Source organism: Aplysia californica, unplaced genomic scaffold, assembly GCF_000002075.1.
Source record: "Aplysia californica isolate F4 #8 unplaced genomic scaffold, AplCal3.0 scaffold00173, whole genome shotgun sequence".
Classification (NCBI taxonomy): Eukaryota; Metazoa; Mollusca; class Gastropoda; order Aplysiida; family Aplysiidae; genus Aplysia; species Aplysia californica.
In genome coordinates this window covers 445,822-469,556 of record NW_004797443.1, presented here as the reverse complement: position 1 = coordinate 469,556, position 23,735 = coordinate 445,822, and the positions used below count along the sequence as shown (strand labels likewise).

The following is a 23,735-nucleotide window of genomic DNA, read 5'->3' as shown; positions in this document are numbered from 1 at the left end:
ACCGTGGTTTCTGTTTTGTATTATTCAAAATGTCAACTTCCTGCTTTTCTTAGTGAGGTGGGATCGAACTATTTTCTTTTGGATTCAAAAGTACAATGTTTTTTCAGTTCATGTCTAATTAAGTTTGAACCATTCCAAGTTTATCACAAAGTGGACAAATTTAATTGTTGAGAGACTCTGTAATCGTAAAGTTTTGCTGAGGTAATGTGTTCACTCTGAACTTTTGCTCTACTTTTTACTTTGAAGCGGAAGTATCAGGTCATCGCTCATATCACAACTGCCATTTGGTTAAGTTCAATTATGGACCAATGTGTAGCGCCGGGAGTGGAACAGAAAGTACAGAAACTATGAGCCTTCGCCCTTCTTAGTTCAATAGTAGTCTTCTTGAAGAACATCTTAAGTGGTGTTTCCTTGATTGTTTGTGCCGTTAGTTGGCGAGGGGACCAACTTTATTTTTTTATCACCCCTGACATCGGGTAGGATTCATCAACTCGTGTACTGTCCTCATTTCTAAACCAGTCTCATTCACTTCAGTAACACACCCACTCAGTGTAACACATTGCTTATGGTCACACCCATCTCGTTGACACCAAACGGAAAGTAATACTTAAGTGCGTAGGCATGAAGACGTCAAGTCACGTCTTCATATAGGATATGTTCAAGAAACATACCAAAGATTATTAATCTGATTTGACTTGAAAGAAGACTTGTGAAGTTTGACACAGGTGGTCACAACCAACTGTTTTGCTGTGGTCTGTGGTGTGGAACAACAGTGTCACTGGGTCGGTCCGTTGGTATTTTTTGCTTCTCTTTTTGTATCGTTGGTTTAACTTATCATTGATGATGCTGCACTATGAAATATGCGTTGCTGTCAAATCTCCATTCTTGACAAAAGACTTGTTTTGTCTTTTTGTTCACTTTCTTGCTTCCTCTCACAAATGTGACACCTGTTACCAGAACTAGAGATATCTAGATTAGACTAGATCTAGTCTAATCATTGTAGATTCTCGAAGGGAGAAAGTAGGTAAGGCTTAGGAGTAGATCTTGATCTAGATCTAGATTTCTAGATTCTATCTAGATCTAGATCTAAATCTAGAAATAGTAGTAGTGGAGTGTACTGTTACTGGTGTAGATCTAGATCTAGATCTAGTTGTGGCCTCAGCCTCTACTCTAGGGTTAGTCTTGCTATAAAAGTAAAAGCTGATTTCAATTGGATTTTACAGCTCTTACTTTGAATCGTATACATTTTCTACTCCAATGTTTCTAATGTTAGTCTAATGCTATAGAATCTAGATTTGTAGTAGCATATTGAATTATGTACAAACGGACAAAAATTTGAAGGATAGTGGAATGTCCATACACAAAACTATTCCCCACCCCCCCACCCACTGTGGCTGATGTGAGTGTGTTGTTGTGAAATTTGTTTTGAGCAAATTCTGGTGCTGGTGGCTTGTTTTTACCATGGATGTGGAATAGTTGTTGTATGTCATTACATTATTCACAACGCCCTCTGTAGGAAAGCCACTTGAGTCTAATGAGAGTGTTGAGTCATGGCTAGGCAGAGTAGATTGTCTAGGTCTAGTTTATGTTTCGGGTTGTTGTTGGAAATGCATTATTTCACATATATGTAGCTCTGTGTACTACTTTTTTTTACATGCTACAGAGAGCAACTAGCGCACTTCTGTGATTTGCTGAAATTCAAATAGATTTATTTCCGCCATCTATTTTTGTCGTCTTCCGGGGTTTCCCACAAGACTCTTGGATTTCCCGCGCAAGTAACTGTTGACTAGAGATCTAGTTCTCGCCGTATTGTTTTTTTTTAAAGTATTTATTTACAAACAGTCTCAGCAATGCTTGTTCCATAAATTTACCTTCTCCTCAAAGTTGTACTCACACACACACAATAGCGTGTGCACACGCAGACACGCACACACACCACGGCGCACTGGCAGCGGAATTTTAGTTGTAGCAGGGGATTCCCGCCTATTTCTGACCCAAAAACTAAAAATGAATGTGTTTGCTGTCATAATATGGCCGGCACTATATCTCCGAACGTTCGGGAAAATAAAGCTGGGCACTATTTCTCCGAACACTCTGAAATCACATCCTTTCCCCGCAAATTTCGGATATTATATATATAGATCTATAATTGTATTATAAGGCCTACCAAAGATTGTTCGTATGTATACACGCAATATATATATGGTTCAATCAGTCCAAAAAATGTCGGCAGTAAATATTTTATGAAGAAATGCTACAGTTCCAAACAGTTTTTCGCTACAGTGACGTGTTGCCTGTAAAGGGTGCTGCTCTTAAACTTAATGTGTTGTGTTCACTCGTGTGCTATCTAGATCTAGATCTCTAGCATCTGCGTTTGTCATGGCCGCGATCAATCAATTGTGGCTCGGTTTTTTGTCATTTTTTGGTCCCCGAATCGGGGAATAAAAGTCAAATTTAAAAAAAAAGAAATAAAAAAAAGATACGAAACTGTTTACTTTTGAAAGAAAGTTGGTCACTTAACTTCACTTCGTCTCTGTCTCACTTGTTGTCACCATGTTGATTTGTTGAATACGTTAGTTACATACGATTTGTTTTGCTGTTCCTCTTTTATTTTTCCCTCTTTGTGGTGTTTTATTTTGTTGATGTGTAATTTTTTTTTCTTGTTATTTGTTCTGATGTGTTGTTTTCCTATTAATTTTTTTGTTGTTGGGGAAAGGGGGGGGGGGGGGTTGTATAGTGTGACGTCATTTAATTTGATGTTCCTACCTTCATTAGATTCTAAAATATACATGTATATGTAGATTTAAATGTGTTATAATGTTAGAGCGTTCCTCCAAAACCGATTATATTGTACAAGTACTGACACTGGCAGGCCCCTTGTGTGTGATTCCATATTTTTACATATGTACTTATCCTGTACTTAAAAAAAAAAAGTATGCACATTTAGGGTTAAAACAGCCAATCTTCTCCGGACAGGTGGACACACGCCCTTATTTGTTAATTTTTGTGGTTGTTTATGGGTTGTTCTAGTAAATTGATTTCATTCTGTTGGGAAACTTTTCTTTTTCATGTTTTTACACTCATCTAAAAATCTCTAGTCTAGCTCTTGAAAATTGAAATAGATCTAGACCCAAAAATTTGCTCCTTCCCAGACCTCGCAGAATTGCAGATGGCAGTATGAGAAAGTTGGCAGCGAACTCTTGCAAAAAGGCAAAAAATCACGAAACCGCTCGGAGAAATAAAGATCAGCACTATCTCTATGAACGTTCGGAGAAATAGTCACTTCCGTTATTTTTATTCCATACAAGAAGTTTATCTCTACCCATGTTTTTTTAATGGCATAAATCTTTCGTAGTTGTATCATGCAGGCTGCCACAGACATAGCATGATTCGTGAACAAACGTAGATTTACTTTCTCTTGTTTAATGGTAAAACAATGAAACCTAGTGATGTAGCCAATCGCGCGCTAAGCGGCAAAGCTGACGCCCAATGGTGAGATCTTGTCAACTGGCGAGGGAAGCCCCGGAAGACGACAAAATTAGATGGCGGAAATACATCATCTATATTTATATATTTGGGCCAATCACAGAGATGTGCTAGGTGCTCGCTGTAGCTTCATGACTTTTTTTTCTGCATGCTGTCTGTCTGTCTGCCTGTCTGTCTCTATGTGTCTCTCTCTCTCTTTCTCTCTCTCTCTTTCTCTCTCTCTCTCTCTCTCTCTCTCTCTCTCTCTCTCTCTCTCTCTCTCTCGTGGGTGGTTGGCAGGTGTGGTTTACTTCTTCTTTCTTACCAAACATCTATCTATCGTGTTTATAATAATCTCCCCTCCTTTTTTGTGTTTGTTACTCTCTTACTTGTAATGCCTCTAATCTTTGGCACTTATATGACCTTATTGCAAGTGCCGTAAAACTCTTACTAACACTAAAACTCTATATCTCTCTCTCACTAGTCTCCTGTCATAGGGAAAGAGACAAATGGTCAGAATTTTTCTATTTTTTTATTTTTACATATTTCATAGAGTATTTCATTGCGCATCTGATGGTGTAAAAAAATTTGTCATATATTAATATATATCCTAATCTGTTGTTGCGTAAATGAGAGTTCGTCGTTTTCCCGTACACTGGCGAAATCTGAGCCAGAGCTCAGTGTAAGGGAAAATGACGAATGGTCGATCAGTCAAGGATCACTGCTCGTTCAGCATTGTCCTCTGGTCTCTGCTGTTGGGCTAATTTGGCATGGGCGACAAATGGCAGTTGGTCACTGTTGCGTCAATACAAACATTCTAGGCAAACACGCCACCACCCCCTCCTTAGGAATACAATCAACCAGAATTATAAGAATGTATCACTCAGTGTGTCTTTCTGTCAGTCTTTACGTATGCTGATTGTGTATTGACAAGAGCAGGCGGGAGAGAGGGGAATACGGATGGGAACAGGGGGAAAGGGTGGGGATGGGAGGGTTAAAAAAGTATTTAGCTCTTAGGGAAAAGTTTATTAGCTCTGCCTAATAGTGTCTGCCAGATGTTCACTGACTGACCTCAGATTAGTTTGCTGTCTAGTCATTTTACATTACATCCCAACGATGGTTATAGTGTCGCAGTTCGTCTAGCGCGTGTCACTGGTCGACATCATTATAGAATTTTCAAGCAATTTTAATGACACTGAGTTATGAGAGTAAATTTCTTTGTCCGACTTAAAAACTGAATGTGTTGTGGCGACACTTAGTCTTGCTTTACAATTTCTTTGACTTGATGGATGTTGCGATCGAGTAATGTCTTGCAGATTCAAACTGTCCTTGTCGATCTCTACTTGGTGGTATGTTTTCCCATCGACTGAATCCTTTATTAGATACGACTGACGCTGTACAAAGCGTCGCATTGCCTCTCCCGAAAGTGTTTGCGATAAAATCTTGTCAGATTGCTACAAAGTTTGACTTTGCAATGATCTGATCGTATTATTGACATTGTAACATTATTGATCCCTTTGGTCGTGCAGGGGGAATTTTGCAATTTACATAAATAAAAGTAAAACTCGCTTCTGAAGAGAATGCAATAAAGAAATATCATGGAGACCAAACCTTTATTCCGAACGAGACAGTTTTAAATCAAGCTGTTGTGCTTAGATAACACATATTTCTAATTTGTCCATTGACTCTGTGGTATTTAACCAAGCGAGGAAGGGTAACTTTATACATATAATAGCTAGTTTGTACACATCTTATTTTTGTTTGTAGTTACCTGTACACAGTGATCACTGTCGATAATGTGTCGCAATTGGCCATCGCCCTTTCGGCAGCTGTATTGTGGATAGCATGAGCATGGTCTACTTTTGGCACAGATGAAATGTAAAGGAAACTTCTCTAAATGAGACGAGCGGATCAGATGAGATTCAACAATATAGAGGTCAATAGGATTTAAACATTGGCTCTGAAGGGGTGAAAACTGCACGGACTAAGGTTTATTTTTTCATTATTTTAATTGATTTTTTAATGCTTTGTGTTTCCTCAGACAAATCAGTCAGCAGCATGGGGAAGGTTATATCTAAATTACTTGGCAGCAAAGAGATGAGAATTCTCATGCTTGGGCTGGATGCTGCTGGAAAAACAAGTATCCTTGACTGCATGCAGAGTTGATTACTTTTGAATTTACTAATGTAGATATATTTTAAATGTTTACGATGCATGATTCTATTGTTGACATAGTTTCTGTTTAAAAATAGCTTTATCGTTTGGTAATCGAGAACTTTGTTCATTAACACGGCTCATCAGATTTTCCCCAAACTTCATGTGCAGTATTCCAGAAAGGATAGAAATTGCTTTAATTTCTTTCTTTGCTGTACGACAATTCCTTCATGTTGAGGGTCATCCTGTGCCAGGTCTGCGGTAGACATCAGCGATCATGGTTCTCCATTCATTCCTTTGCTTGGATGCTCTTAAAAAAGCTACGTTTCCATGATTTTTCCCCGTTACCCATTTGTTTTGGTTACCTAAGAAGGTTGCTCTGGGTCTACCCTTGCCTCGTTTGCCTTCAATTTCGCCAGTGAGAGCTAGATGTTCAAGACTTTTATGTCTGTTCAGGTGTCCCAAAACTTTATCGTTTCCTGATTGTTATTAACAGTGAGTGTCCCACATGGGCTTCCCATCAAGCACTACCTCATTTGATTTCTTTTCCATCCACGATATTCTCAGCAGTCTCCTAACAAACCACATTTCTGTTGCTTCTATTTTATTTTCATTGTCTTAAGGTCCTGCATTCACAGCCAACACAGAAGGGTTGACCATACATAGCATTTCAGAACTTTCATTTTGTTAGTCATAGAGATGTTTCTATTTTTCAGGATTGGGCTCATTTTATTGAAACTAGCCTTAGCCATTGCAATTCTCCATTTGCTGTGGAGCATAAAAGATGTATCCTAGATATTTAATCTGTTGGACTTGTTTGATCTTTTCACTTTTGCTAATGGGATTACGAATAGGATAAAAATTTGCTGCTTTTTTGGATATTACCATGCATTGTTTTCTTTACATTCAACAATAATCCTTTACTTTCACTTTCCATTACAACAGTATCTAGAAGCGATTGAAGGTCTTTTTCTGAATCTGCTATTAGAACTGTGTCAATAGCATATCTGATGTTATTAATATTTTCGCCATTCACTTTGAAAACTGGACATTCTTCTAAACTAGTCAACAAAAGTTAAGGAACATTTGGAAAAAAGTGTATATCTTCGAAAGTAAACTTCAACACGAAATGAAATCTGGCACACATTTAAATAAACATGCGTATAACAAATAAGAAAAAAGAAAATTAAGTTATTCCATTTTAACTTGCTTGAAAAGTTCATTGAGTTTGGTAGGGGTTAAAATCCCAAATCACAAAATTGTCAAGTGGTTTCGAAGTTATGTTAACTTCTGACTACAACAAAAACAAAACAGTTCCGATGATTTCAATAATGAGTATGCCCACCACGATTGTTTTGGCACTCAGTACACCGGCTCCTCATCGAGTTCATGAGGTTGGTGAACACTCTCTGAGGCATCGCCTGCCACTCTGCCTGCAGCATCTGAAACAGTTGCTGCGCGTCTCCTGGAGGGGGGTAGTTGTCTCTGACTCGACGTTGCAGCTCATTCCAGAGGTTTTCTATGGGATTCAAGTCTGGACTGCAGGCCGGCCAGTCCATTCGGTTGATGCCAGCCTGCTGCATGAAGTTTTGGACAGGCAACGCTCTATGAGGTCGGGCGTTGTCATCCTGGTACATCGCGTGTGGCCCCATCTGCTGCAGAGTAGGTAGTGCTAATGGGCGGAGTATCTCATCTCTGGTAACGTATTGCAGTGAGATTCCCTTGCACATGGTACAGAGGTGTTCTGTGGTTCAGACTGAATGCACCCCAGACCATCACGGAACCACCACCAAAAGGCACCACTTCTCTGGCGGCTGCATCGAGGAGCCGTTCTCCGGGTCGCCTTCAAACCCTGATACGACCGTCATTGTGATGCAAAGAGAACCGGAACTCGTCGCTAAAGAGAACGTTTGCCCACTGTTGACGTGTCCATCTTACATGGCGCCGGCAAAAGGCAAGACGAGCAGCCTTGTGTGCTGGGGTGAGACGCTGACGGACTGCTGGTCGACGTGCATTAAGTCCGAACTCATGAAGACGTCTTCGTACTGTCTGACAACTAATGTTAACACAAGTTGCCGCTCTCAGCCGTGTCTGAATGCGATTTGCAGGAGCGGATCTCCACTGCAGAGCTTGTCTATTATGAATGAATCGGTCTTCCCTTGCATTAGTGGCTCTAGGTCGACCTGATCTGGGTCGCTCTTGGGCACTATCAGTGGCGTTGACACGCTGAATCAGCCGTGAAATGACAGAAACGGACACTCGAAGACATGTAGCAACTTGTCGGAGTGAAACACCATCTTGTACCCAAGCAATGGCTCGTCCTCTATTTACCTCAGACAATTTCTGTCGAGGAGGCATGTTTACGCTTAGCCCTACAGCAGCAGAAAGGTGTATCCACAGGGCAAATGAGTGTGTGCAACTCACTCACGAGACATGAATCTTGCATGTGAAAACTGATTTTTGAGCGTTCGTCATTTTTCTTGACTGTAAGAGCGAGAGAATAAAAATCGACAATTTGAAAACATTGGGCCTTTTTGCCCCCTCCCCAGCTCAGCGCACAGGAGTCACGTGCATTTCAAACCCTGGTGTGTACAAGCCCATTAGTCAGAGAGTAACATTTCACCAATATCTAGCTTAACTAGTAAAAGTAAAACCTCGAAAGAATGCATGCAAATATATCACTGTTTTTACAGTGCGTTCCTTAACTTTTGTTGACTAGTTTATGTTTCTAAGGATTGTTTCACTGTATATGTTAAGAAGGTCTGGTGACATAACACATCCTTGCCACACTCCTCTTCTAATCTACTTATATTCACTGTATTCTCCATTGATTCGTACAGCAGCATTTTGGTCCCAGTACAAATTCTTGATAATTCTTAGATCTTCTCCATCAATGTCTAGCTTTTCCAGTACTTTAATAGCTCTCATCATGTCTAACTTTATCAAATGCTTGAATAATCTATAAAGCATAAATACAAATCTTTCTGTGCTTCAGTACATCTTTCCATTAACATTGTTAAGGTGAATATAGCAATTCTGGTGCCCTTGTTAGGAACAAAGCCGAATTGCGGTTTAGATATCTCTGGTCTTAGACTTTTTCTCCTTCTTCCCATCAGCACTCGCAGAAATTTTTTTTGTAAAACGACTCATAAGGCTAATTGTTCTAAGCATATGATACTTAGTGGCACGTAGTGTTGTAGGTAAAGCTATAAAAACTGACTTCATCGTATCTTCTGGGATCTCTCCTCTGTCATAAATAGAATTTTTAAGAGCTTTGTTGTTATGTCAGTGTCTAGTTCTTCGAGCGTCACAATCACTTCAACTAGAATATTATCTCGCCCTGTAGCTTTTCCTTGTTTCATTTTCCTAATGGCATCTTGCACTTCTGCTTTCACTTTCAGTATTGGTGGTCCATTTATTTCATTTTTTATTACATGTTTTTCTCCTCTATTATCTTTGAAAAATCTTCTATGTATTCTGACCATTTGCTGTTTAAGTTTAAGACATCCCCATTATGCTGAGGGTAAAGATATTATATTTGATTGACCAGCATATTTTTGGATTCTGATGATTTCAGAGGGGATTAGTACTCTTCGAATAGGAAAAGAAAAAGAGGAAGCTAACGGGTCACGGGATGACCCCGAAAAGAGACATATTACTTTACTATGTTTTTTACTCTTTCTATTTATTGTCTTTATTGTTTTATTTTATTACATTTATTAACTTCTCTTTTCTCCTCTCTCCATCGACAACCTTTCTTTGACCTCTAGTTAGGACGGGTATTGGTGGGGTGGAAAGAAGAGGTTCATTGTTAGCACTGTACTGGATGTGACTTTACGTAGAGAATACCCAGCTACATACATGTATTAAGCATGCACTTATCGGAGAGCCCTATGACTGCAGAGAAGGTGCAGAGACCATTTGCGTCTTGCTTGTTGACAACATTTACCCTCTGGGATCTGCCATGCCTTCCTCTGCCCCCATCTCTCGGATGAGAGGACTTGGTTGCTCGGGTAGGAGGGGGGGAAATCTAGCTTCCAATTGGTATTATTATTACTATTAGTATTATTATTATTATATTATAATTTTTGTATTTCAGCAACACTCAGCAACTATGCTCTTAATAGCGTCTTTCTCTTCTTTATCTCCTCAAACAACTTCTCAATATAATACAACAGACACCAACATACCCATTCATTTTTCTTACAATCTCTCTGTGATGAAGTTGGGTTTTTGTTTGTGGCATTGCACCTACAGCCACTGCTTTATCTCCTACCCCGGGTTGAAGGAAAATCACAGAACCACCAGTTTTAGATGCTATTCACAAATGATAAAATCCCATACGAGCTGAGACGCCGCCTCGGTAATCAAAGTCTCCCCCAGGTCTTAGTGGGCAACCAAGCTGGCCTGGTGGATGGTTATTGGAAGAAAAAGAAAATCAGAAAGCAGAGAAAATGGAAAAACAAGAAGAAAACACCCCCTACAACTGGTAACGGAAAAGAGAAGCTTATAGACTTCAATATTCTTCAGGCAAATGTCTGTGGCTTGGACAAGAAGAAAACACAATTGGGGAAAATTTTGTATGAAAGGAAAGTCCACATTGCTCTATTACAGGAAACTCTCCATTCATCCTGTGACATAAACATCACTGGGTATACCCCTTATCCATGTAAATGTGAAGTTTGCCAAGGGATTATAACCTATATCAGAAATGACATCCAGGGTGAAGTAGAGCTCCTTAATTGGCACCCCACAGACGCACATAAAGTCACCCTGTGGTATGGCAACAGCAAGCTCATACTTTATAACATCTATTGTCCCCCAAGTAGCACTCTGAACTTCTTGGAACAGAGCACTATCTTTAAGAAGACGGTCATAGCTGGTGGCCTTAATGGACACTCCCCCCTTTGGGGCTATGCTGACCAAAACAACACAGGTAAGAGGATTGAAGAACTATGTCTGTCCTCTAACCTCATCCTTCTTCAAGATGAGGATTCAACCAAAACACTTCTTCACAGGGGACATGGGACCCTCCACAGACCAGATCTCACCCTGGTCTCTGCTGATTTACACAACAATTGCAGTGAAGAGGTGCTAGACTGTATATATCTAGTGACCATCGTCCCGTTCTCACCAAAATCAGTATACTGAAACACAGACAAAGGAAAAGAAGAACCCTTTGGAACTTCAAGAAGGCAAACTGGGATCTCTTCAGAAAAACAGCTGAGGACACCGTTAAACTGGATGATCTAGACAATAAAAGTATAGACGCCCTTAATAGTGAACTCACCTCCACCATCTTAGATGCTGCAAAGAAGAGTATCCCACAGGGGTGCAGAACCAACTATAAACCCTTTTGGAACGAGCGCTTGGAGAAAGCTACAAAAACTAAAAATGATGCCAGACATGAATATGAGAAAGATCTAAAAAATATGGACAAGAAAATTAGATATAAAAAGGCCGTAGCAGAGGCTAAACTTGTCACCAGAGAATCTAAGAAGGAAGCCTGGATGCAGAAGTGTGAGGGACTCAATTAACATCAAGGTGGACGTGAAGCTTGGACACTTCTAAATAACCTCACTGGCAAAAAAAGGAAAGAAAACCCCAAACCACTACACACAGAAACCGAAGTTCTCACCAGCGAGTTCAAAAAAGCCGAACACTTCAATAAACATTTTGCCTCCATTAACAAGAGCAGCAAAAGGAATGACCTGGCTGGACAGGGGCCAACAGAGTGTTCTGAAAGGAAAAGAGAGAGATTTGATGACACCGAGTATCTTCCAGGACTTCTTAACTAAGCGAGAGTTGGACTGTGCAATCCAGAAACTAAAGAAGCGAAAAAGCCCAGGTCCTGATAAAGTACACAATGAGATGCTACAAAACCTTGGTGAAAAAGCCAAATTGCTACTTCTTAAGCTCTACAGCAGAACATGGACCGAGGGAAATCTGCCTAAAGCATGGAAACTAGCTACTATAAACCCACTCTTAAAGAGAGGAAAGAAGGCCAAGGACCCTAAAAACTACCGCCCAATATCACTTACGTCCTGTATTGGCAAGCTATGTGAAAGAATCCTCAATTCTCGTCTTTATTGGTGGCTTGAGTCTTCAGGTCTGATATCACAGTGTCAAGCAGGGTTCAGGTCAAAAGGCAGGACAGAAGACCAGCTCTTCAGGCTCACACAGAAAATCATTGATGGATTTCAAAGAGGGGAACAGACAACGGCTGTGTTTGTGGATCTCCAACAAGCCTACGATAGAGTGTGGAGGAAAGGACTACTCTTAAAACTGCAGAACATGGGAATCAAGGGAAACATGTACTCCTGGATTAAATCATTCCTTACAGATAGACTTATCCAGACCCAGATGGATGAAACCCTATCTTCAAAAGCAGTACTGGAGGAAGGACTCCCACAGGGATCTTCTATCAGCTGTGCCTTATTCCTTGTCTTCCTCAATGATGTTTCAGATGTTCTCAAAACAGAAAAAGCCCTTTTTGCTGATGACCTGGTCCTTTGGCACACTGGAAACTCGACAACAATAAGCAGACGAAGACTACAAGATGATCTAAATTCCCTAGGAACCTATTGCCGTTTATGGAAGATGAAAGTAAATTGCGAAAAAACTGTCTACTCTGTTTTTACGAGAAGCTATAACCTTGCAAATGCAGAAATCCCTCTCAAAATAGATGGTAACAACTTGAAAAAGGAGAATAACCCAGTGTATCTTGGAGTACAACTTGACAGCAAGCTCAACCTGAAACAACACACCAACAACCTTAGGAAGAAGGCTATGAAGAGACTTAATCTTACAAACGACTTGCCAGTACCAACTGGGGATCAGACAAGAACACCTTGAGAGGCCTCTATTTGGGATATACCAGAGCTGTTTTTGATTATAATATAATCTTGTTCTACAAAACATTTGCAGTAAAACTTCAAAGAACTCAATGGACACCATCCAAAACCAAGCTCTTCGTCTTATCTCTGGCGGAATGAGATCCTCACCGACTGCGGCCTGTGAAATCCACACAAATATTGAGCCATTAGAAACTCGAAGAAAACGGGCAGCTTTAGAAATATATGAAAGATCTAAAAGGCTAGAAAATAACCACCCTAATAGAGTCCTTGTTGACAAGTGGAAACCTAATCAAATACTAAAAAATACAAAATCTGTACTTGACACTGTTCTCAATCTCCAAGAAAAACATCACCTCCCTGAAAGACGAGAACCTCTGGAAAGAGTTCCCTCAACTCTCCCACCACATCTCACCATAGCAAAGCCAGAAATTAGGAAAACACTTTTGGACAAGAGCAATAAAAACACATTTCCTGTAGCACTAAAACATTCTGCCCTTGAAACAATTGATTCCTATCCACCAACATGTATCCACTCATACACTGATGGATCTGCCTTTAAGGCAACAATCAAAGCTGGATATGAGTCAGTGATCAACTTGCCCAGTGGGGAAAAAAAAGAAGTCTTTAACTCCAGCGGGTCCTTCTGCTCCAATTTCATTGCCGAACAACAGGCTATCACCAACACAGCAAACTACATCAACTACTTGTTTGACACTAACCCACTTGCTACCACAGACATCGTTATATTTACAGACAGCCTTTCAACACTAGAGACACTTGAGAGTGGGGCTGATGTGAACAAAGATATATTGCATTTGATTTGGAGTCTACATAACTTGATAAGTGGGCACCACGTCAGAGTAGTCCTACAATGGATTCCTGCCCACACTGGGATACCGGGAAATGAAAGAGCTGATGCTCTGGCAAAGAAAGGAGCTAGCCTCCCTCAGCCTGAAATTCCTACGAATTACACCACCTGCTGCCAAATGATCAAGTCATACCTCAAGGAAGAGTGGATGAATGATTGGGCCACAGGTACGACAGGAAGGAGGATGTATGGCCACATGAATAAACCACTGGTCAAAGATCCAATCAATGAGTTGAGGAGGGGAGATCAATCCATAATCTTCCAACTTAGAACACAACATGTACCCCTCAACCAACATCTCAACCGAATTGGAGTAAAGCAGTCTGCTGCCTGCCCACTATGTGACTACCCCTCAGAGACAGTGGAACATCATCTGTTTTTCTGTAGAAAACTAACTGGTTTAAGGGGATGTTTTCTTCCCAAGCTACCCCACACATCTAATTGCCTCTACTCCTCAAGACAACAGTTAGAACAAACATGCAACTATTACCGAATGGCATCATGCAGAAGAGTTAACGCTCAGATGCTACTGGATCGCTAACAACAACAACAACATTATTTCAGATCCTCCTACTTTCCTATCTAACTAAGCAATAGTTTGATAGGCTGTTTTATAGATTGGAAAGAGGTGTTTATCATGTTATGGAAGTTGTTATCCAGTCCTGTTCTCCTTTATTACTATCCATGGGTTGGGCTGTAGCTGTTATATGTCTTGCAGATTGTGATAGGTATTGTGTTACTTCCTATTATTACCTTTGTCATATTAGTGATGTGATTAGGTGGTTCAAACTGATTGTTTGTGGGCACCGTGGTGTAATCTATTCCTTCTGCTTCTTTTTCAGTGTCCTAGTACTTTTGTCATAATCTGTTCTTGGCGAAATGTAGCCTTTTGATGTAATAAGATAATCAACAGCTATTTTGGTATTCCTGAAGGGAGGTTTGCAGGGCACTTGAGCTCGCTTTTTTCTTACAAGTAATTTGTGTTTCTTTTGTCAGAGTTTGTTTCTGAGAAGAAAGAAGCCGTTGCTTTGTCCACTCTCCTGGAACTGCAAGTGCAGCTTTATATAAGTTCTTCTCCCAAGCATTAGTTTCCACCTCAGAAATGTGACTTTCCTTAATGCCTTTCAGCTTTATTATACAAATTGAAACTAGGCCAGTCAGTGACAACAATACCTACAGTTGGCTTCAATGTGGAAACAGTGACGTACAAAAGTGTCAAGTTCAATGTTTGGGTATGTATATATATATATATGGTTTACACGGTTGTTAGTCTTGTACTTGTTGTTCATACAGTCAAGTACACACAATGGATATTGCATGTCACAAATAGAAAAGAGCTGCATCATAACCTGTATTTTACTGAATGTGAAAGATGAATTAAAGCTCACACACTCATTCCTTTAGGTAATTTTGGGATGGTTCCTTTCTGGCTACTGCTCTATTTTTGTTTTAAATTTCAAACAAAGCGACGCCTTCTATTTTTGTAGTCTTTGATAAAAGCTATAATTCAGTCATGACGGTAAAAAGAATCTAAGGGTAGTGGAAGAGGGGAACATTTTTGTTTTGTTTTATGTGAGCACTTTCTGGCCTCTAGGCTGGGCTCCCAGCTTATAAATCTAGTAGACGTCAAGAGTTTGATTACCATGCCATACATGTGGGATTTTTCGTATTGATCCACCATTTGAAAAAAAGTAACAGTATTCCTCCCCCGACTGAATGGGTGATATTTTGTTGGTGTGCTTGTCATTACTCAAACTGAATATCTTTTCGTTTTGTGGATGGTTGGTAGGTTCTCTGGTGTGGTTTGCTCTTTCTTTCCTATCAAACATCTATCGTCCTTATCTCTCCTCATTTTTTTGTGCTTGTTACTCTCTTGTAACACCTCAAGTCTTCGGCACTTATGTGACCTTATTGTGTTGCTAGTGCCGTAAAAAGCTTACTAAAACAAAAGATAAAACAAACAAAAACCCTGAATATCTTTTTGTTTTTGTGTGTGTGCAGGATGTCGGTGGTCAGGACAAGATCCGTCCACTGTGGAGGCATTACTTCACAGGCACTCAAGGACTGATATTTGTGGTAGACTGCGCTGACAGGGATCGTATCGATGAGGCCCGGCAGGAGCTGCATCGAATCATCAACGACAGGGAGATGCGCGACGCCATTATACTGGTTTTCGCCAATAAGCAAGACCTTCCAGATGGTAATCCCACCCACCTCCCTCCCGCCATTGTCTTATTTTCTGTTCTGTTTTTCAATATTGCAACAAGTGTTACATTGATATTATTGCAAGTGTATTTTAGTGAATGGGTGAAGGGCACCCCTGGTAGGTATTACTATTTTTTTGGTCTATGTTACTATGTTGTTTGTGTCCTTGTTTCTTGCTTTTTACCAGCACTAAATAACTTTTATTGTGTTGACAGGCTCCTATTTTCTTAATCTCAACTCTTAAGTGTGTGTGTTCTGTTCCTGCAGATGGTTGTTGGGTGCTCTGGGGTGGTTCGCCCTTTTTTTCCTCTCAAACATCTATTGTCTTGATCTCTCCTCCTTTTCTTGTGTATGTTACTCTCTTGTAACACCTCTAATCTTCAGCACTTATACGACCTTTTTGTGTTGCAAGTGCGGTAAAACTTACTAAAAAGTTCTGTTTCTGACACTAAATGATGGTATTTAATGTAAAGGTAAATTTTTTTTAAATTGTAGGTGTTTATATGCCCCCTTTGACAGTTTTGATAGTTTAGGATGTGGGCTTCGATCATCATTGTCAGGGCCTACCTGGGCTTAGAGGGATACAGCATCTCGGCAGAAAGACAGGAGTACTCGATAAAAATTCTCTGTGCTTAGGATTCGAACTCTGATCTCCTGCTTGCATCAGCAAAGCACCTAACCGCAACACCACAGACACCCGGGTAAAGGACAAACATGTTATTTATTTTATTGTGCTGGTCACTTTCCAACATCTTTTTTTTTTGCTGTTGATGGTGTTTTTGGCATTTACATTCCTTTCTATTGTTTTGCAGCCATGAAACCTGCTGAAGTGCAAGAAAAACTTGGATTGACACGGATTCGCGATAGGAATTGGTACGTCCAGCCATCCTGTGCAACATCAGGTGATGGTCTCCTGGAAGGTCTAACGTGGCTTACTTCCAATCACAAGTCATGAAGCTGGCATTGATAGACTTTTCATAGATATTTATAATGATATAAATTATACATATTGTATGAATGAACTGTTTGTCTTACCCATATGTACAGTTTCACCAACTTTGATAAATGCAAACCTTTTGTTACATTGCGCAAGTGCTGAATTTGGAACCATTTTTTAATGATTTGTCCGGAAGAAGATAATGTGTCCATGAACGAATTTTCTTTGTTTCCGGGTGTCTGAACTGGTTCTTTTGATCTGATGATAATCTCTATCTGTTGAAAATTAACTGTATGATCTTCTTAGCACGTTGTTGGGAATTTAGCTAAGGCCTTTTATATGTGGTGTACGCATAATGGGGTTTGGGTAGGGCAGTTCATTGGTTGTTTCCGTGTGTTTGGGGGGGGGGGGGGTCTTGTTTTGGGTTGGGTTGGGTTTTTTTAGGGGTATGGCACACATTTGTGATTTTTTTTAGGGTTTTAGTTGTTGTTTTTTTTTTTTGTTTTTTCTTTCTTGCAACCCTACTGAAAAATGAGATTCAATTTCTCTCAGGGATTTCAGTTTACAGGAAGCACTTACTTTGTGTTTGCAGTGGTGATCCCTGATGATAGATTATGTAAAACTCTGGTAGTAAGTTTCATTTGTACTCTCTGTGCGTAAATCATGTTGGAGCAAGAAAGAAGACAGAAGAGAACACTAGCTTGAAGGTTGGTGTGGGAGGGGGGGGGGAGTGTTCATATGTTATGGGGGTCAGCCTGAACCATACGAATTAAATATATGTATGAGCTCTCAGGAGACTTGTCATAGTCCCACCGTTTTCTGTGTTTTTTCTGTGAAGCAAGTCTCTTTCATCTTTTTTGCTGCCTATATCAAATACATAAATGTTTGTGAACTGGTCATAGAAAGAAAGCAGGAAACATGTTAAATCAAGGTCAAGAATATTTCCATTTGATTTTTAATGGAATTCATCATTACCTGAAAAGTTCAGAGGTAAAGATAGAATGTTGAAAGCTTAGTGTGTAAGAATGCAACTACCTTTTCTGGGTAAATGGAGAAATAAAGCAGACAGAACGTAGAGAAAAGACCCTTTGGGTAAGAAAACACTTTTTTACTCACTTGCTTCATGTAATATATGCAACTGTTTGGAATGAGACTGTTCAATAAGAAAAACAAGTTTAGAGCACAATTAGTAACGAGAAAAAAAAATACAAGCGTTGTGCTTGATATTTGATATAACCGTGCTCCTTGGGTAGCTGAGAATGTCTGTGGGTGTTAAAGGGTCTGCTGGGGTACTGATAGTTGTTAAGTGCACAGAGAGCATGCTGTTGAGCATGGATATATATAGGCTATTTATATACAATGATTATTGTTATTATTATGATATGAAAGTCAGAATTTCTGTTTGTGGAGGGGTTGCATGGGGGTGAGACTGATTTCAAGTATATGGTCACGTGGTGTCTTGATATTTTGGGAGTTCCGCATTTCCAGGGGAGTGCCTGCCGGAAACTGGAAAATCTCAGATGTTAATTTTGTTTTACTTTCTTTTTTGTTTCACAAATATATGTGGTAATTTATGTCCAGCTTTGTGGATGCAGTCCAAAAAATTCCAGAAATATCGTTTTTGTAGGAAGCACCCCTACATTATATAAATGCTGCTAAACTGACCGTGCATTCTAGAGTCACCTTTTTTCTCCACGACAGGGCTTCACCATACTGTATATTTTTGTCGAATGACATGCCCTGGAGATTGTGTTTCCTTCTTTTGTCTCAGTGGCTGGCTGGGTGTGTATACATCAGCTCTTCCTTCTTTCACTGATGTTTGGCAGACATTCCTTTATCTTGGGGTTTTTTATTTTATTTTTATTTGATTTTGAATTCTTTCATTTTTTAATTTTTTAAAACATTTTGTTGTTTTTTTGTTGTTTTTCCCTCTCCCCTCTTTACTAACATTATGAACAATTTCCGTGTTACCCCTTGCTGAATTTTTGCTGTATTTAATTTCTGTTTTCAACTGTCATAAGGCTTTGAGTCTTATGATAAGCTCATGAACTTTTTTGGTATACATATTTTGGTCATGTAAATTGCAGCAAATGTCTCTCAACCTCGCTCTTCCATTACAAGGATACGTTGTTTTCTCCATTTTCCTGTTTTTAAAAAATATTTGTTAGTTTAGTTTCAATAGCATGCATGCATGATATAGACAGACACATTTAATGTAATGCACTAAATAACTGTGGGCTTAATGGGTGTTCTATTAATGTATTCTCTAGCTAATTGTAGTCCATTTTTGTTTCATTTTAGAGCTTCATAGTAAATATTTATTCCTGGATAAAAATGTTTCATTAATACACAACTAAATTAGATTGAGTTCACCCTAGGGTATTCAGAATGTATCAATTTCATTACAAATTTTACCCATCTGTGCAAAGTAGCTATGGGTTTCAAATGTTTTGTGCCGCTCGTAAGTTCTAAGTTTGTTCCGACATTTCTTTCATAGTCTGATAAGAGATAGAAGCCTTGTTGCTAACTTTCTTGCCAGGTTTTATTTTGTAACCTTCACTGTTTAGACTGTCAAGATCAAATTCTAATATGAAACCAAAATCAATTTATGATTCAGAGATGGACACGCGTTTATACCAACATTATTTCCAATTTCAATTTCTTTGTTCTTAGTTGCTCAGAAGGAGAAAAAAAAAAGTGAGTTGATTCTGTGATTTTTAAATTTTTTTTATATTTCACTTGGCAAGTACACAATGTTGCTTGGTGAACACTCAGGATCATTTTTCTCAAAGTTGCAGTTGTCCTTGCCCAATCTTGAGGGGGGAACTCTTGAATGAACTGTTAAATGTCTTGTGATGTTTATCTATGCTCCTCTATGTCTAAAGCAAATAATGTCGTAATGAGTATCTGGAAATCAGCTGAGAGCACAAATTTCAGTGTTGGTACTTTAAGCAGTGTATGGATTTCCTGAAACAGTGAGTGTGTATGGATGCATGCGTTGGTATCTTTGGGCATGCGGTGCAAATGTGTGTAATTGTGTATCTGTGTGTGTGTATGAGTATTATTATGACCAGGATGAAAGGATGGACCCAGTCAGTAGCTCTGTACAGGTTCCTTTCAGATTTTGCTTGTTAGGCTTTTCACTTATATTTATAGTCCCTGCTTACTGCAGTTACTGTAAAATAGTCTTTTCACAGGAATGTACTTTTTGCACTTTAACTTTTAGATTAACTGATGAAAGTTATGTCCAGCTTCTAAGGAATCAGTCATTCTGTTTAAGGGTGATGACGAGTAAAGGGTAGACCTGTGGACGTTTGAAAAAAATCATGGTCCTATACATTGTTTGTTTACGCTTGCAGAAATTACGAGTTTTTATTGTAGGTTTTGGGGGATACACCTTTAAACCGTCTGTTTTCGAAGTCCTAACTCATGGCCTCAAATTTATAGTTGGCGTATAGTAATTCAAGACTAAAGCCATGCTCTTTTTGATGAATGTTGGTTTTCTCAAAGATACTTCTTGACTATTTGCAAAAATTACATCTTTGTGAAAAAGAAGCATTTTACAGTGAGTTATTTTTGCTTTGATATTGATCAGATGAGACAAAGACTGTGCCTGCTTTGGTCTTATCACCATCGTGTTTTGCCTGGGATTTTTGCCTTTATTGTGGGCTTTTTGAGTGTCAAGTGTGTGAAGGATGATTTGTACTGATAAAATTCTTAAGCCTTGCATCTCCATTTGTTGTGAGTGTGTTATAGGGGTGAAGGGTTGCTCATGATTCTGTGCATGCTAATGTGCGTGTATGTTGAGGGGGTGCATTTTTGCCTTTGTGTGTATATGTGTACAAGTTTACGTGTTCATGTTTATATATTATGTGCTCCAAAATAGTGTTCTGGGGATGCAACGCCATCAGAGTCTAAACCGTTCCACTTTCCTGCTGTGACATCTTCTTTAAGAATCGAAATCCCATGGAGAGAGTGTAGTTCCTGTGGAGAGTTTGTAGTTGCTATGGGTAGTTGGTGGGCGCTCCAGTGTGGTCTGCTCCTTCTGCTGCCTTCCAGTACTTATATTGTCTGTTCCTGAGGAAATGTGGCAGTGAATATAATAATGGCAATCACTCATGGTCCTCAGCAAATGTCGACACGGAGTGGTCGTCTGGATTGACTTATAGTTTGGTTTGGACTCGCATTGTTTTGGCTTCTCGTTTTGTGTGTTGCTTGATTTTCCGTGTCAGTCTCCTGGGCCACTCTGGAAGGCCAGTAGTTGTGCAGGGAAAAACACAAGGGTTGAGAACTGCACTTCTCTTGCACTTTGTCTTCTACTCCTCTACTTTTCATGCTTCTTTATCTTCTCTTGTTCTTACTCCTCTTCATGCATTCTTCTCTTCTTCCTCCCTGTTGTTCGGCTTCTTTGTCATTTCATCCTCCTGGTGCCTTTCTTTCTTCTCCTGGCACATTAGCTTGTTCATGCTTGGTACAACAATGCTGATCCCTTGTCGAGCCTTGAGGGGGGGGGGGGGAGGGCAGCATATTGAGCCCTGGTGTTTTCCTGTTGAGATTGTTCACGTTTACCTATGAGACTGTATAATGCTCCATTGTTTCTTTGTTTCCATTTCATTCATTGCTCTCTGTTGAACTATTATTGCTTGTCTAGAAGTAGGTTGTGTTGGGTTTTTTTTCTTTACAAATTTTTATTTTTTTTCCCATTGTGATTTTTTTTTACTGGAGGGGTGGGTTGGGTTTGTGTGTATCCTTCTTGAAAATAAAAAAAATCTTATCGTTTCCTCTCTTCCTCATTGCATAGACTTGAGCCAGCGGATGCATAGATCCCCACCTCCCCTCTCCCTCCAACAGTTTCACTGCTTTCCTTGCATGTGTACATAATGTTGACCTGTTCCAAGTGTGTAAAGGTGTTTGAGCACAAAGTGAAGATGGGTCGGTCCTCCATCATTCATAGCAAGAAGTGAAATAGAAAGTAAGCCACAGAGTGTGTCCAGAGAGAGCCTGATGGTCGACCTTGAATTGCTTTATTACACACTACTTTTATATGTTCCCTGTTTGACAATAATTGAGTTGATAAGCTCAAAGGTTTTAGAACTGTTTGTTGTGTTTGGTTTCAAAAGGTTGTCTCTTTCAGGAAGAGAGTTGTAGGGATGCTTGCCATTTGTTGTAGTTGTAAGTTGTAGTTGGCCTGAGAGTTTTTAATCAATTTATTTTTGTCAGTACTTGGATGTGGATGGTGTTATGCTCTAATCATGTAAAAGGTTTCTTGAAAATTTTTCAATGCACAAAAATCTCCCTTCTAATATTTAAACGGTGAAAGAAAACTCAAAAGTGTGCCCCCAGTACATATTTATGTAATTTCTAGTCCATTCTGACTCGTGATTTTTATTGAGGACCCACAGATCGACTTCAGCACTGCTTTTAGAGCTAAAGAATAGTTGACCTGTTTCTTGCAGTTGCACGGTTAGAGCATAGCTCCATCAGTATATATGTGTAGGTGAGGTAGAGCCATTCTTGGTCGGTCAGGTGTTCTCTCTCTCTCTGTGGACGCAGTGTGCTGAGACTGCTGCTATGTTTCCCTCCCTCATGTTCATAAAAAATGTTATGTTTTGTATGAGGGTCTGTTCTCCTCTAGTGTGTATATATTCTTATTATTATACTAGTACTTGCTATGTATACTACCCATTGATCAAAAGCAAAGGTACCTGGAGCTGAAGATGTAGACCTAGAAGTTAGAAACAAACGCGCGCCCCCGCCCCCCTCATGTTTGTTTGCTTTTTACATACACACAGGAGGAATAAAGACTCTCTTGTACTGAGACTCCTAGACAGCCATGTTTTTTTTTGTTTCTTTCTTTACGTTGGTTTTATCTTGGGGGGAAGGGGGGGGGGGTGTTTGCCTTGTCTTGGCTTATGGTGTTTGGCTTTGTTTTATGTTCAGCCTTTGCTTCTGCTGCACCTTGGCAGAGTCATTATTCTTATTTTTACATCTCTTGGTTTCTTTGGCTTGTCAAGTAGGCCTATATTGTAAAGAATTCCCTTAGTTGTAGGTATGGATGTCTCTGGTGAGAATTACAAACCATGAAAGTCGCCTGATTTCTAGTTCTTCAGTTATATATGTTAATTTACCTGATTTTAAGCCTGATTTGACTAACAAGACGAACGTCAACTATGTTTCTCTTTTTAAGCTTGTCTCTAGATTATTTTTTAATTTCGTTTTTTTTTTTTGGGGGGGGGGATAGAGATTCGTTTAACGTTGTATTTGTAATTTGTAGGTAGTTGTTAAGGGGAAAACAGTACCATAGTTAAATTTTCATCTCCTCTGATAAAATTAACCTACTGCGAATTCAGTCGTGTGACTTTTAACACTACTGGGTACTGACACGATGAATGCGTCTCTCCTCACTGATCGTAGTTGTTTATTTCTCATGTATTTCCACCAACCCTTGAGACGTGTCCGCCATGCTACCTCAACATGGAAGGAGTGGGCCTGCGGAAAGTTGACTGAGTCCATGCCATTTGCCTGATTTTACCTGAGACAAAAATCATAAAATTGAGAAAGTTCTTTACAAAGATAGAGTCTGCATATGATTATTTACTGAGGTTTAAAACTTGTTTAAAGTTGGCTCAGTTAGGGAGTTAGGGGAAATGTTTTGGTGGTTGGCAGGTGCTGTAGTATGCTTTGCTCCTTCTTTCCTATCAACCTCAAACCTGAACATCTATTGTCCTTTTCTCTCCAGTCCTTCTTTTTTAGTGTTTGTTACTCTCTTGTAACACCTCTAATCCTCGGCACTTATATGACCTTATTGTGTTGCAAGGGCTGTAAAACTCTTTACAACTCTTTACCACAGCTATAGCTAGGGGCAATGTGCAGGATAGTCTTGTATTTTACAGAAATTTCAGAAAGTGCAACAAAAACTGGACTGTTGTGAGGGCCTTGTCAGTCTGGCAGCCCGTCTGACCGAGCTGAAGTTAAATACACATGTACAGATGTGACTAATTTCCGGATAGATTCCTGAAACATTTGAAATCAAACCATGCCTGGTACTGGTAGTTCTTTGGTGCAGATTATTTTATCTTTTGAACAAGGCCATGTTGTTGCCTCAGTGAGAGAGCGGGTGGTTGGTTGTGGCGCTGCTACTACTGGGTATTCCAATGTAAAGCGCCCTGAGCTACTTCTTTGGAAATGCGCTATATTAATGTTATATATTATTATATATTATTATTACATGTATTATTACTGGTAGGTC

At 39.6% G+C, this 23,735-nt stretch overlaps 1 protein-coding gene across 5 annotated transcripts; it reads left to right on the top strand.

The window, feature by feature from the left end:
- Positions 1 to 33: 33 nt before the first annotated feature.
- On the top strand, positions 34 to 22,318 carry LOC101845999 (ADP-ribosylation factor 6). 5 transcript variants are annotated; one of them, XM_005098132.2, is made up of 5 exons: positions 34 to 90; positions 5,507 to 5,605; positions 14,473 to 14,576; positions 15,346 to 15,544; positions 16,362 to 22,318. In XM_005098132.2, exons 2-5 carry the CDS (start codon positions 5,524 to 5,526, stop codon positions 16,502 to 16,504), a joined length of 528 nt encoding a protein of 175 aa, XP_005098189.1. In that variant the 5' UTR covers positions 34 to 90; positions 5,507 to 5,523; the 3' UTR covers positions 16,505 to 22,318. The 5 variants fall into 5 exon arrangements, with proteins under 5 accessions (XP_005098189.1, XP_005098188.1, XP_005098185.1 ...); XM_005098131.2 differs by lacking the exon at positions 34 to 90 and adding an exon at positions 97 to 201; XM_005098128.3 differs by lacking the exon at positions 34 to 90 and adding an exon at positions 251 to 476.
- Positions 22,319 to 23,735: the final 1,417 nt, after the last annotated feature.